This window comes from Mustela erminea, chromosome 5 (genome assembly GCF_009829155.1).
Source record: "Mustela erminea isolate mMusErm1 chromosome 5, mMusErm1.Pri, whole genome shotgun sequence".
Lineage (NCBI taxonomy): Eukaryota > Metazoa > Chordata > Mammalia > Carnivora > Mustelidae > Mustela > Mustela erminea.
In genome coordinates, this window is record NC_045618.1 from 136,778,378 (window position 1) to 136,792,963 (window position 14,586).

At 38.6% G+C, this 14,586-nt stretch overlaps 1 protein-coding gene across 4 annotated transcripts in view; it reads left to right on the forward strand.

Annotated features, from left to right (window-relative positions):
- The window catches only part of UNC79 (unc-79 homolog, NALCN channel complex subunit), a 237,283-nt gene that overhangs the window by 187,482 nt on the left and 35,215 nt on the right, over positions 1–14,586 (forward strand). For all 4 annotated transcript variants that reach the window (XM_032345110.1, XM_032345113.1, XM_032345112.1 and 1 more), the window contains 3 exons: positions 423–596; positions 3,790–3,858; positions 6,995–7,105. In XM_032345110.1, the coding sequence (XP_032201001.1) occupies positions 423–596; positions 3,790–3,858; positions 6,995–7,105 (354 nt within the window). The remainder of the gene's footprint in view (positions 1–422; positions 597–3,789; positions 3,859–6,994; positions 7,106–14,586) is intronic.

Here is a 14,586-nt window from a genome sequence, read left to right on the forward strand (position 1 = left end):
TTGGTCCCATGCTTATTATCTCTGTCACTTAGCTTGGAGGGTTGACAGGTAGCCCTAGAGACTTTCCTGCTTCTGTAGTCATTATGCTCAGGCTTCAGCCAGCAGAGTTTCCAGCAAGCATCATTAATTGTGTGTTCTTAGCCACTAACCACGCTAACTGCAAATCCTTAAAAGATGTTCCTTACTTCTTGCTCGCATTTCTCCTTCTCTCACGGAATTAAAGGTCACAGTTTTTCCCAAGTGTGTCTGAATTTGTTGATTCTTCTCTGTACTCTTCCTGCCAATTACAATGAATAGCCTGTGTAGACACACGACACACGTTTAAACCGTGAATATGTGATTTTTAAGACTGATCTTCGACAAATAGCAATCTGAATCCCCACGTTGTTTCAGCAGTTGATTGCCTATGCTTTTGTTTTTAGGGTCTAAATAACAAAAAGAATTTACCAGCAGGGGGTGCTATGATACGCTGTTTGGAAAACATTGCTACCTTCATGGAAGCTTTGCCCATGGATTCGCCTAGCAGCCTCTGGACCACCATCAGCAACCAGTTTCAGACATTTTTTGCCAAGTTGCCTTGTGTCTTGCCCTTGAAGGTAAGCTGAGTCCGGGATTTCAATTTTGATTAGGATCTTATGTTTTGCCAACCATCTGCTCAGAAAGATTCAGTGTTTGATAAAGGGCTTACAGAATCTCTGTTAGGCACCAAGGACAGAGTACTATGTAGGTTGTGCTCTCGAAATGGTACAAACCTACAGCAGTATGCAGTAGGCATTTTGACATAGTGATTTCATGTTTTTCAGTTGATTTAAAAAAATTAGACATTAGTAGATTATGGAAATATTTCTCAATAAATGTCTAAGTAAATAAAAGCATAATTTTGTCTAAAAGGAGGCTAGACATACAATGTAAAGCTAAGTTTCAGAGAACTATCTAAAGGGAGGTGACTGTTTATGTGTTTGTGAATAAAGTACTTGAAAGACCAAGTTGATACTCTATTTCTGTGTGCCTGCTTTACCATCACCAGCCCCCCACTGGAGCCACCCTACCATCCTCCAAGAATACACACGAATTACCTAGCCGTGAATCTGGTAACCTAAGGAACATTTTCAACACGAGCCCATTGAATGCAGAAGCAGAACTCTATACTATAAAAGCTGGAAGAGACCTATAAAAACCATCCCATTCCAATGCCCCCATTTTCCAGATTGGGGGGGGGCTGCAAATTCAGAGAGGTGATGGCGGTGTGAGGATTAAAACTCAAGTCTCTTGACTCCTCGTTCAGTATCTGTTCCACTGACAGACTCCTACAATCCTTCTATGGTAGGGGTAAATTGAAGGCATTCAGTCCGTGGTAGGGAGAAAGGAGGTGACTGGTAGTGGCCATTTCTATGTCTCTGAGCCTCATTTGCTCCACAAGCTTTTTGTGCTTTATGCAGATTGCAGAAATAATCAACTCACAATAAAATCAATCACTTGTTGATCTGACGAGTGAAGTTACATGTTGGCAGCACTATTTCTGAAATGAGTATTGCAGGTACGAAAAATGTTTTATAAAGACGAACCACCCTTGATAATGCCCTTTTTCAAATTAGCAGATTTGGAATATATGATCCCAAAATAAGGTCTGTAAGGGTACTTCAGGGACCCTTAGCTTGATGTGTGCTGTTTTCTTGGAGTTTAAAGTTCCCACGAAAAGCGGGAATACTGAGATCTTTACCGTCTCTCACATCCTGTGGTCGTGTCTGCTTGCCAAGCTGAGTCGATGAATAAATCCAAAGAAAGAGGTTTAGCACTGTACTTAGAAACCGTGTATGTATATAGATACCATACATATACCTGCAGGAAATCAAGTGATGCATTTTTAACATGGCCCCATAGAACCTCCCTCCAACCAAGAGCCACTCAGGGCTACTCACTGCTTAACGCCACATACTTGGAGAGAAGGTAGGTTAGGCATGGCAATTTCAAATGCCTATAGGTGGATGCTAGAACCAAAATGTTTAACTTTTATATTAAGTTAAATATTTAACTTGATCACTGACCAGTTGGAACCCTTGTCGCCACCAAACAACTGGTAAGCCTCATTTGTGACTATCAGTCCTGCCCATAGGGACCTTGACTGCAAGGTTAATGAGTGGAGTGATTTAAGATAATACAGGGAACCAAGACCCTTGAGAAACGGGAAGCACCAGTCCCTTCTAACGAGTCTGCGTCTAACGAGTCCCTTCTAACATGTGCTACAACCCGCCGCCCCGTTGTCGTGTGGTAATGCAGGCCTACTATTGCTGCTCTTCCCATGGTTTTGAAGATGATATTTCCTGATTTTTAAAATACCGTGGGGACCCTACAAACAGCCAGTCTTCAGCCCCTGCTTTAAAGCAATGTAAATGTCACATGAACTCTGGCGGGTATTGAACAGATTAAATAGACCAATAGTACGCTTACAAGCTACCTGTAAAAAGCTTTCAGAATTCATGTAAAAACTGGCACTGCTAGATCCAATCTGGGCACTGCCTCTGATCGTCTTCTGCTTTGTTTTTACTCTCTGGGGAAAGCAAGGAGCCGTTGAAAAGCCTTCTGTGGTTTGTTCTCATCAGTTCAGAGAACTGGCTCTCAGACTGCAGTGTGGGTCAGTGTTCCGGCAGGACTTGCTGAAAGCAGGATTGCTGGGCCTGATACTGAGAGTTTCTGATGCACTGGGAGTTTAGCCTGAGGATCTGCGTTCTCTCACAAATTTCTAAGTAATTCAAGCTGCAAGATCACCAGCTATACTTGGAGAACCACTGGCTTAATTTGCTATCTTCAAAAGTTAGTATGATGCACAGCTGCAGAGAATCAACTATAACCTGCTATTGTGATATGTTTACAATGTTAAATAATATCGCTTATTTTTGTTGTAACATTCCCCCTGCCCCGCCACCATCACCAGTACATTCAATTTAAAAAGTACATTTGATGTAGAACGTTGCCCACATACAACTCTAACAGATTTGAGAGGCATAATTTTTTTCTTGTAGAAGTTTTACTGCCTTTTTTTTTTTTTGAAGGTTTTTGTCATGTCTTTCAGTAGCAAAGGAAGGGCAGATGAGACTGGTTTTTATTTGGACTAATAAGCCTGATGGTTTTAAATAGATCTGAGTAGTTTTTTTCCCCTGGAACATGGCCTTTGATAAATTAGTGTATCTCTTTAGAGTTGGACATAGTTGATATCCACTTACCCATTTATCTGTCAGTCCATCCATCCATCCATCCATCCATCCATCATCCATACATCCATCGTTCAATTCTTTATCCATCTCTCTGTCTGATTTAATTTTAAGAATATATCTGAGAAATAATTTAGGTGCTATGCTTAATTATTTAGTTATTTAATATTATTTAATTAACAGTTTAATTAAGTTTTTTAAACCTGAGAATGATTTTTTTCAACATCAATATATGACATAGAAAACTAAGGAGGCAGCTATATTTGAGACTTTTTTCCCCCCTAAAATAAAGGCTTATAAAAAATACATGAAGCAAAAGATATATTAAGAAGGGTACTGGGGCGCCTGGGTGGCTCGGTGGGTTGAAGCCTCTGCCTTCAGCTCAGGTCATGATCCCAGGGTCCTGGGATCGAGCCCCACGTCGGGCTCTCTGCTCTGCAGGGAGCCTGCTTCCTCCCCTCTCTCTCTCTGCTTGCTTCTCTGCCTACTTGTGATTTCTCTCTCTCTGTCAAATAAATAAAATCTTAAAAAAAAAAAAAAGAAGGGTACTGACTTTTACTCTCTTCATATTTGTTCGCAGTGTTCTTTAGATTCCAGCTTGAGAATTATGATTTGCCTCTTGAAGATACCCTCTACCAATGCCACAAGGGTATGTATTGTATGTTCCAGAAAAACAACGCATTGCTTATTTTGTTATTTTTTAACCTAAAAACACAGACATGTAGTAATACTGAAGAAATAGTTATTGTGTACTGAATGTTTCACTTTCGAACATGGTGAAAGTGTCTGGTATGAAGAGTTCTAATACATCACAATCTCATTTTTACAATCGGCCCTCTTTGTCCTGGGCTGTGGTCACCAGTCCGTCCTCTATGATCTAGGTGATCCTTCCAAACAGACTTTCCTGCCCTGGTTCCTTGCTTAAACATCTTTGATCGCCTCTCATTTCTTTTAGGAGAGTGTCCAAATTCCTTAATGTGGCATACGAGAAGGGACTTCATTAATTTGCGGCCTACCTTTCTAATGTCGGCTTTGGCTACTTGTCCCCTCCCCCATGCCTCCTGCCTTCTTCCGGAATCATCTTCATTATCATCAAAACAACAACCGCTGTTTGTTGAGCACTTACCATATGGCAGGCATTATGCTAACTGCTTTATGTTTATAATCTTATTTAATTTCATATTTCCTTGCCTTGGCTTCGGCCATTTCCTCTGCCTGAAATGCTTTATGCTCTTGTTGCTGAGGTGAACTCTTTCTCATTCTTCCAGATGAGAATCTGAATCCCATTTAAATTAAAAAAGTGAATTGGAATGCTTTGAAGCAACTTTCTCCTATGTCAGACCCCACAATACTTGATAGAGCTCTCTATACTAACACTTACGTTGTATGAAAGTCTCCCCAGTGAGACTGTGAGCTTCATGAAGGCCAGCTCTGCGTTTCATTCACCTCATTCTTGGGCGGTGTTATATACAGTGTTTCTGGGCTGTGTTATATACAACGATGTAATAGTCTGTATAGCAGTAGCTTATAACTGCTAGTTCAATACCAAGAAGCCACATCCCCAATAACTTTATACCTTGACGGTGCTTTCATAAATGAATAGTTTATGCAGGAAAGTTGCAAAGAGATCATTTGGTTTAATTTGATCATTTAAAGCTAAGGACACAGGCTCAGAGAGATGCATTGTCTTGGCCAAGATTATACAGCTTGTTAGTGGAAGGTTTGACACTTGAACATAGATCCTTTGACTCCAAGTTCCCTGATTTTTCTGTTGTACCATATTGCCCCATCACTATGTTGCTTTGCTGGATAGAAGAACAAGTTTCTATATGGGTGTGAATCCAGGTTCCTTTTTTAGATGAATAAAGATACATTATATAACCAACTGGAGATACAGTCCTGTCACCATTCATCCATCATCAATATTTCAAGGCAACAGTGTTTATATAAAACAAAGAATACTAAATCAGCAGTACTATTTCAAAGGGTTCCTTTAAGAGTTTTTATATAGAAAGTGCTACCCAGGTTTCTGTTGGGAATAGAAACAACAACAAAAAAAAGAATTCTTATTCTTAGGCACAACTAACATGGAACAAGTTCATTTTTGGATCAGTAAGGAAAAAGCACCCCCCCCCAACTTTCATATCCTTTGATTTAATCATTCTTTTTCTGGGATATCTTTTAAGGAAGAAAATGAAAATACAAATTTCAGACAAAACATATTTATTGGAATGTTATTTATAATGACATGTGACATTTGTGGCTATTAAAATGGATGATTATGAAGAACTAAATCGTTTTGGAGATTTCTTAGGTTAACAAAATGAAATTGACAAAATGTAGGATTGCATATGTACACAATTTCAATGAGGTAAACTGGAGTGCAGCAGGAAGGGAGATATGTAAAGTGCTATCACGAGGTGGTGGGGTGACAGACTTTTACTTCCTTATCTGTACTTTCCTGTAGAGCCAACCTTTGCACGCTGAGCATGTTTACTTTTATAATCCAGACCATCAGGACTGCGGAGGTTGAGAAGTAGTGGAAATCATGGCATGGAAGTCTTTTGGAGCCCAGTTAAAATTCTGTCTTCCTTAAAGAGCAGTTCTGACTTTGGAAAATTGCCCTGGAATTTGGATTTGAATTCTATTCAAGAGCAGTATGGCCTTAGGCGAGCTCCAGAGTTTTGATGCAGGTCAGAGGGAGCACTCACTGCCTCCAAGTGCTTTACCTACATTACCTCCCCGATTGCCCACAGCAACACTAATGAGGTGGAGGTCCTGCTTAGCCTTGTTTTTACAGAGGAGAGACCTAAGTGTGGAGAGACTGAATCACTTATTCCAGGTCACTGAGAGCTAGAGTTTGAAAATAATTGTGTGGAATCAGGAGCTTGTATCATTAACTGTTATAACAAACTGTCTCTCCAGGATTGTCATAAGAAATTTGAACAAGATAAACTATATAAAAGCACCCAGCTCTGCCTGACACTTAGTAGGTGCTCAATAAATGTTTCTTTTTTTTTTTTTTAAGATTTTATTTATTTATTTGACAGAGAGAAATCACAAGTAGATGGAGAGGCAAGCAGAGGGAAGCAGGCTCCCTGCCGAGCAGAGAGCCCGATGTGGGACTCGATCCCAGGACCCTGAGATCATGACCTGAGCCGAAGGCAGCGGCTTAACCCACTGAGCCACCCAGGCGCCCCTCAATAAATGTTTCTAAATGACTTTAGAGAGCAGATGGATCTAAAACTGATCCTTTATGGGTGGGATTCAGATGGAGAAACCAAAGCTGGACCTTCGTGATAAACACTGGCAGGAAGCTGGGTCGGGATAAGTTTTATCTAAGCTAATTGTGCTTCGGACTTACATGCAGGATGGTTTGTGCTGTTGAACGGAGATGACAGGTTTTGGAGGAGCTGGATGGAGGAGCCCATTGATACCTACAGATTCTGAGAAATAGAATGGAAAGTCCTCATACAAATCTCACAGCGTCTTGATTGCTCGGGGTGGACATGAGGATAGGATTGACGGTGATAAGGTTTATAAAGGATGCCACCTGGGAAAATGGATTTCTTTTTGGAGCAATAAAATGATTAAATCTTGCTTTTTAAGGCATTGAAGGCCTGGTTCTGTTCTTGTTAGACCAACAGAGTTGCTCCATAACTACCAGGAAGCAGATTTTAAATGAAAGAATGATCCCATTAGTTAAAGTACCAGAAGATTTTAAGACTTTTTTTTTTAATGAAAGAATCAACAATTGATTTTATTTGGCCCCAATCTCATTGCAGAGTCTGTTGGAGCCATTTTCAAAACTGCTCAGCTTTGTGATTCAGAACTCTGTCTTCACTCTGGCCTACCTGGTGGAGGTGTGTGGTCTCTGTTACCGAGCTTTCACAAAGGTAAGCTTGCCTACATGTTTGTTCCCGGGAAACTGGAAACTGTCAGGAACATTGTTTCTAAACAGTGTCAATGCTTGTTAGGTTAATCCCGTCAGTATAGTTAAACCTGAGCAGTTTACTGAGGTCTAATAAGTATCATTGGAATATATATATACATATTTGTATATTGGAATATATATATATTTGCATAGAGCGTTTCCATATATATAGTACCTCACATATACACATTTGGAGAAATGAGGGTCATATGATTTAGAAGAGAAGAGATATTGTAAATGAAATGAGCAGGTGGTCTAAATGACCTCTGAAGGTCCTTTTCAAGTTCACCATCTCGTGATTAGTGGGCAAGCCATCACGGCATGTCATTTTCATACCCAAAGTAGAAAAATATCAGCCTGTCATTTGTAAAATCCCTTAGAGTGCTCCTTAATTCTCATCACTTGTCTGTCTCCCCAGTTCTGGGTTTTTGGCCTCTGAGATTGTAATCTCATCTTTTGTCATCTTGCCTTCATAATGGTTTCTCTATTGCATTATCTTTCGTCTCCCCTGGCCCACTACCGAGGAAGTGGAAAAGTACTGCTTGCCCCGTGCACATAGCAGCCTTGTTGGAGCTGGGAGACGCTATCCTTATGGAAAGGCAGGGCCAACTGGGAGCGTCTCTGTCCTTAAGAACAGTATGCGATGTTCCTCTTCCAATTTCCAGATGTTCAACTTTATTTTCGGTGGGGTCTGCTCCTGTTGTTCCTCCTTGAACATTCAGAATATTCCTTTACTCATGCTGTCCACTTGTATAAGCCTTTTATTTTCCCCCATTAAAAAAAATCTAATTTTATATTAAGGCTTTCATTCTATTTAAAACACTCTTGTCTTTTTTCTTATGATCCTGTGTCCATTCTACCATGTTAAGTGTTCCATGATAATCCTCTCTTTAGTCTTTCTGATTAGAAATTATTACTTTGCCCGGAACAATATGTTTTCTAAGTATCCAAAAAATAAGCATTTTTTCTCTTTCAAATCTTTCCTGAAAAGAACTCACTTCTTTTTGTTGTTGTTGTTCATTTACAACAATAGATCAGTACACAGTAGATCAAGGCATAGTATCAGAAATAATGAAGACATATACGAATTCAATGAAAAGAAGTCATTTTATTTCTTAATTTTCTTTATGCTTGGTGTATTTAAATTATACATTTTTTAGAGGAAAAACCATAATAAGTGTGTGCTTCCCATGCTGTGCACTACAAAGATTGATTACAGAGGACCTTCCATTATTTTGAAGTCAAGATATTCCTAGTTTAGAACACTCATTATACATTAAGTGCCTTCCTAACCAATCATCATGTTAGTGGCCTCCTGACTTGCTCTTGCCATCTACCCATTCCCAGTCATCCAACTCAAATGACTATTTTTGGTAGGAAGCTTATGTCTTGGAGTGTTTCCATCATCTTCATGGGTAATGGGAAGCTATTGGAAATAGTTTAAGAAAGAACACTGTCTGATTGAGCCTTCTCCATTATTTAATCAAGAGAAAAGGCATGGAAAAGTAAGGGCTTTGGAGAATTTTCTTCCTGGCAATCTGGCCATCTAGATAGTTGAAAATTGTCTCACTTGAAAGGATAGAAATGCTGGACAAAATGTAATGAACATGATTGTAAAAGTGAAAGGAACAAAACTGGAGAAGAAATTGAGAACCAGGGTGGTAAGCATATAAGCTGATACCGTAGCAGTCTTGAGGTGGGGGAGTTACTTGTCTTAGGAGCTTAGTGGCTCAAGTTTTGTTGCTTAGATTTGCATATATCTAATTTTATTTATTTATTTTTAGTTGAGTTATACATTTTTAGTTTATTTATTTTAGTTTATTTACATTTATTTTAATCAACATACAATGTTATGTTAATTTCAGGTGTACACCATATTGATTGAACAATTCTATACATTACTTAATGCTCACCATGATAAATATATCTGTCATCATACAACATCATTACAATAACATCATTACAATTACAACAACGATATTATTGACTCTATTCTCCATGCTGCACTTTTCATCTTATTACTTAGTTATATAACTGGAAATTTATATCTTTTAATCTTCTTTATCTGTTTCATTCATCCCCTCACCCTTCTCCACTCTGGCAACCCCCAGTTTGTTCTCCGTATTTTAGAGTCTGTTTTTTGATTGTTTTGTTTTTCATATTCCACATATAAGGGAAATTATGTGGCACTTTGTATTTCTGCCCGACATGTTTCACTTAGCCTAAAACCCTTTAGTTCTATCTGTGTTGTCTCAAATGGCAAGATTCCATTTTTTTCATGGCTGAGTAATATTCCAATGTGTATGTGTCCATCTTGTTTATTCAGTCATTTATCAGTGGACACTTGTGTTGCTCCATATCTTGCCTAGTGTAAATAATACTGCACTAAATATAAGGGTACATATATCTTTTTGAATTAGTGTTTTTGTTTTCTTTGGGTAAATACCCAGTAGTGGAATTACTGGATTTTATGGTATTTCTATTTTTAATTTTTTGAGGAAACACCATACTCTATTCCACAGTGTCTGCACCAATTATCCTTAGTGGCTTGTGATTTGAAGCCCACACAGAGAAGGTCTTGGGACTGTTTCAGGCTTGGAGCTGGCTCTGAGTCATCCCCAGTAGAAAGTCAGAACCCTTGAAAGGGTATACATTTAGTAAAAGGGTGATTTGGAAAGAATATATTCCTATATAGAGGTGACGAAGAATGGAATCTAAGCCTAGGAACTAGAAAGATTTATAGTTTCCTTTGAGAATTAGTAACGTGAACCTATCTTTGAACATATTTAGAGTGTGAATTTAAGATACCTACGTACTCTGTGAGCCCCCAGAATGAAAAGTCAAATAACATTGGTACAGAGCAGGTAATAGCATTGGAGTGTTTGGTAGAAGTAAGCTCAAAACCTATCCTCAAACCACTGTGGATGGGTATGACTTCAGTCTAGACCTAACACAATTTCCAGAATTACAGTCCTGATGAACACGAATTTACAAACTAAAATTATAAAACACATAAAGAAATAATCCACCATGAGCTAGAGTAGAAATGAATCCAATAATCTAATAATCACAATGAATATAAGGAATTTTTGGATTTAAAAAAAATATTTATTTATTTTAGAGACAGTGAAAGAGAGGCAAGGGGAGAGGAGCAAAGGGAAAGAAAGAGATTCTGAAGCAGATCCCATGCTGAGCACAGAGCCCATCTCAGGGCTCAGTCTCAAGACACTGAGATCATGACCTGAGCTGAAACCAAGAGTCAGAGGCTTAGCCAATTGAGTCACCCAGATGTCCCAGGAATTTTTGAATTTGATTTTTAAAATCCAGCTATGTGTTATTTATAAGAGATACCTCTAAAACACATCTAAAGACACTGTTGAAAGTGTGAAAGAAAAATAGTTTAAAAATATACCAGGCAAATACTAATTAAAATAAAGCTGAAACCAGTAAACAGAATCCAAGTTAAAAAGTATTTTTATAAAAAAGGTTGCCCTGTATTGATAAAAGGAACAATTCTTTAGAAAAATGTGACTGTTCTAAAACTTGTACAGTTAATAATACAGGCTTAATATATATAAACAAAAAATGAATAGAATTACAAAGAGAAGTTGTCAAATTCATACTCATAATGGGAGATTTTGACACATCTCTTTCAGTAATTAATAGATCAAGCAGATAAAAAATGAATAGATTTGAACAATGTAAGGAGCAAATTGAATCCAATAGACACATAAAGAATCTTGAATTCTCCAGTTTGAGAATGTATTTTAGAAAGAGCATATACAAAGTAGCTGTACCAGCTTGCATTCCCACCAACAGTGTAAGAGGGTTCCCCTTTCTCCACATTCTCTCCCGCATTTGTTGTTTTTGCCTTGTCAATTTTTGCCATTGTAACTGGTGTAAGGTGGTATCTCAATGTGGTTTTGATTTGAATCTCCCTCTTGGCTAATGATGTTAAATATTTTTTATGTGTCTTTTAGCCATTAATATGTCTTCTTTTGAGAAGTGTCTGTTCATGTCTTCTGTCCATTTTTTGACTTGCTTTTGGGGTTTGAGTTTGAGAAGTTCTTTATAGATCTTGGATACTAGCCCTTTATCTGTTGTGTCATTTGCAAATATCTTTTCCCAGCCCGTGGGTTGCCTCTTTGTCTTATTGACTATTTCCTTTGCTGTGCAGAAGCTTTTTATCTTGATGAAGTCCCAAAAGTTCATTTTGCTTTTGTTTCCCTTGCCTTTGGAGACATGTCTTGAAAGAAGTTACTGTGGCCCATGTCAAAGAGGTTACCACCTATGTTTTCCTCTAGGATTTTGATGGATTCCTGTCTCACATCAAGGTCTTTCATCCATTTAGAGTTTATCTTTGTGTATGGTGTAAGAGAATGGTTGACCTTCACTCTTCTGTATAGAGCTTTGGAAAAGAGTGTAGAGATTCCGCAAAAAGTTAAAAAAAAAGTTAAAAATAGAGCTACCCGGTGACTCAGCAATTGCACTACTGGGTATTTACCCCAAAGATACAGATGTAGTGAAAAGAAGGGCCACATGCATCCCAATGTTCATAGCAGCAGTGTCCAAAATAGCCAAACTGTGGAAAGAGCTGAGATGCCCTTCAACAGATGAATGGATAAAGAAGATATGGCCATATAAACAATGGAATATTACACAGCCATCAGAAAGGATGAATACCCAACTTTTACATCAACATGGATGGGACTGGAGGATATTATGCTGAGTAAAATAAGCCAAGCAGAGAAAGTCGATTGTCATATGGTTTCACTTATTTGTGGAACAGAAGGAATAACATGGAGGACATTAGAAGAAGGAAGGGAAAAAAGAAGTGGGGGAAATTGGAGAGGGAGTAGAATCATGAGTGACTATGGACTCTGGGAAATAGACTGAGGGTTTCGGAGGGGAAGGGTGTGGGGGGTGGGTGAGCCCAGTGATGGGTATTAAGGAGGGCATGTTTTGCATGGAGCACTGGATGTTACACACAAACAATGAATCATAGAACTCTACATCAATAACTAATGGGGTACTGTATGGTGACTAACATAACGTAATAAAAAAAGGAAAAGAAAAAGCATATACATAACATTTATAAACATAGGACAGGTAATAGATCACAAATAAAGTATTTCATTTCATTTCATTTGGCTCTACACCGAGTGTGGAGCCCAGTGCAGGACTTAAACTCATGAGATCAAGACCTAAGCTGAAATGAAGAGTCAGACACTCAACCAACTGAGCCATCCAGGAGCCCCAGGCCACAAATAAAGTCTTAACACACACTGGGGTATCTGTTTCAGAGACCAAGTTCTTTAATCACAATGCAGTTGAATTATAGATTAATAACAAAGTCACGACTGCACAGAGGTGTTTAAGGGTGACCTAGAGAAAAGCTCCATATCTAAGAGGAGGCTACACACATCTTAGACAGACTACTTTTTATGTGAGTATTGAGGCAGGTTTGTACTGAGATTTGGAGCCTCCTGGTCAAGTCCTCGAGCAGCTGGGATAGGCACCCCCTGCATAAAGCTTCACCATCTCAGAGGGTGGAGAATAGCACACGCGCACACATTCCTGGCACACACACGTGTAGGTCGCCAGGCCATGTCCCGGCTACCACCCAGGGGCCTTTGAGATCTTCTCTTGACTGTCCCCTCTTGTCAGATGTCTAAATCCCAGCCCCCTGCCAGATTTGGACCCTAACCAGGTCCCTTTGCAGGGGTGGGGTGTGTGTAGAATGTGTACATGTGTGGTGCCTAGGGCTTGTGTGAGTGAGTGACCGGGCACGGCATGCGTGCAGCCAGGCCTACCGAGAGCGCGGCTCTGGAAGTGCACAGCGTTTTTTGGGTTTGCAGGATGTGTTCATATATATATATGTGTTTGTTCTGTGTGTGCATGTGCCCTCTTTCGAATTCATACAAAGGTACTGGATTAATGGTGTCTAGGACTTGCTATATTTGGAAATTGAAATACACTTTTAAATGATTCATACATCAAAGGAGATAAGAGAATTTAGAAAAATATTTAGAACCACACAAATGTGAAAATACTACATTCTAAATGTTGGGATCTATAGCTATAGAGATATTTAGAAGAAAAGGTGTAGTCTTAAATACTTCGGTTGGAAAAAAAGAGAAATGAAATGAGCTAACAATTCAAGTTAAAATAAACATAACAGAGTGCCGTAAGATAATTTAAAGGAAGGAAATAATGGAGAGAAGAGCAGGAATTAATGAAATGGAAAACATGACTTCAGTGGAGGATCTGTACAACCAGAAGGGGGATCCCGAATTAGACCAATGACACTGGCGAACTTTGGCCAGACCGATTAAGGGAAGCAGAGAAAAGGCATGGATAAAGCATATCAGCAATGCGAAAGGGAATATAACTCTAGGTGTATTAGAGACTTTGAAACGAACAACTCTGTGCTCATAAATTTGGAATCTTGGACTGTAGGGACAATTTTTTAAAAAAATGTGACATATGACAACTAAAAAAAAAAAAATGGCTGGACCTCAATGATTAAGGAAATGGAATCACTAATGAGAAACTGTCCCAGTTTTAAAGACAACTTTACTATTAAACACCAAAGGAACAGAGTGAGCTCTATTTTGTGCAAACTAATATAATCGAAAGAAAGGCATGCTTCCAACATCTTTTATGAAGCCAGTAGAAGTGTGATACCAAACAGACAAGGGCAGTGGGAGAAAGGAAAGTTACAGGCCAATTTTACTTTAAAGGTATAAAAATTCTGGATGAATAATAGCAAATTGGTATGTTAAAAATAAAGCCTCCTGGCCCAGTGAGGATTTGCTTGGAAATGTTAGGATATTGATTTATGTCACCAAGTTACCAGGTTAAAAGTGAAAAAAGTGTATCATTATCTCAGCAGATTCAAAAGAAGCATTCTATATAACTCAACATCCACTCATAACAACACTTGTCAAACTAGAAATAGAAAGGAACTTACTTAGCTTGTTCCAGGGTTATATCCAGAAACCTCTAGGAAATGCTATACTTCCTGGTGAAATGTCAACGTAGTCCTTTCAAAATACTAAGTAAGACGAGAACGTCCACTATCACTTCTCCTGTTCATTACGGTCCAGGAGATCCCACTCAATTCAGTAAGATAGGAGGAAGAAATCAAATGTATAAGGACTGGAAAGGAAAAATAAAACTCTCACTTTCCACAGATGATGTAATTATAAACGAACTGAAGAAAATATACTTGTAGACACCTTTTTATAACTTCAGTGAGAGAGTTCAGCAAGGATGCTGCTTACAAATGATTACCCAGGAATCACCCACCTTTAATATTCAGTTACAAATGATTACAAAATGTACTTTTAAAATGTCATTTATTGTGTCAACAGAGAATAAATCTAACAAAAATGTGCAAAAACTTTATGGAGATAACCAGAAAGTTTTACTCAACAATGT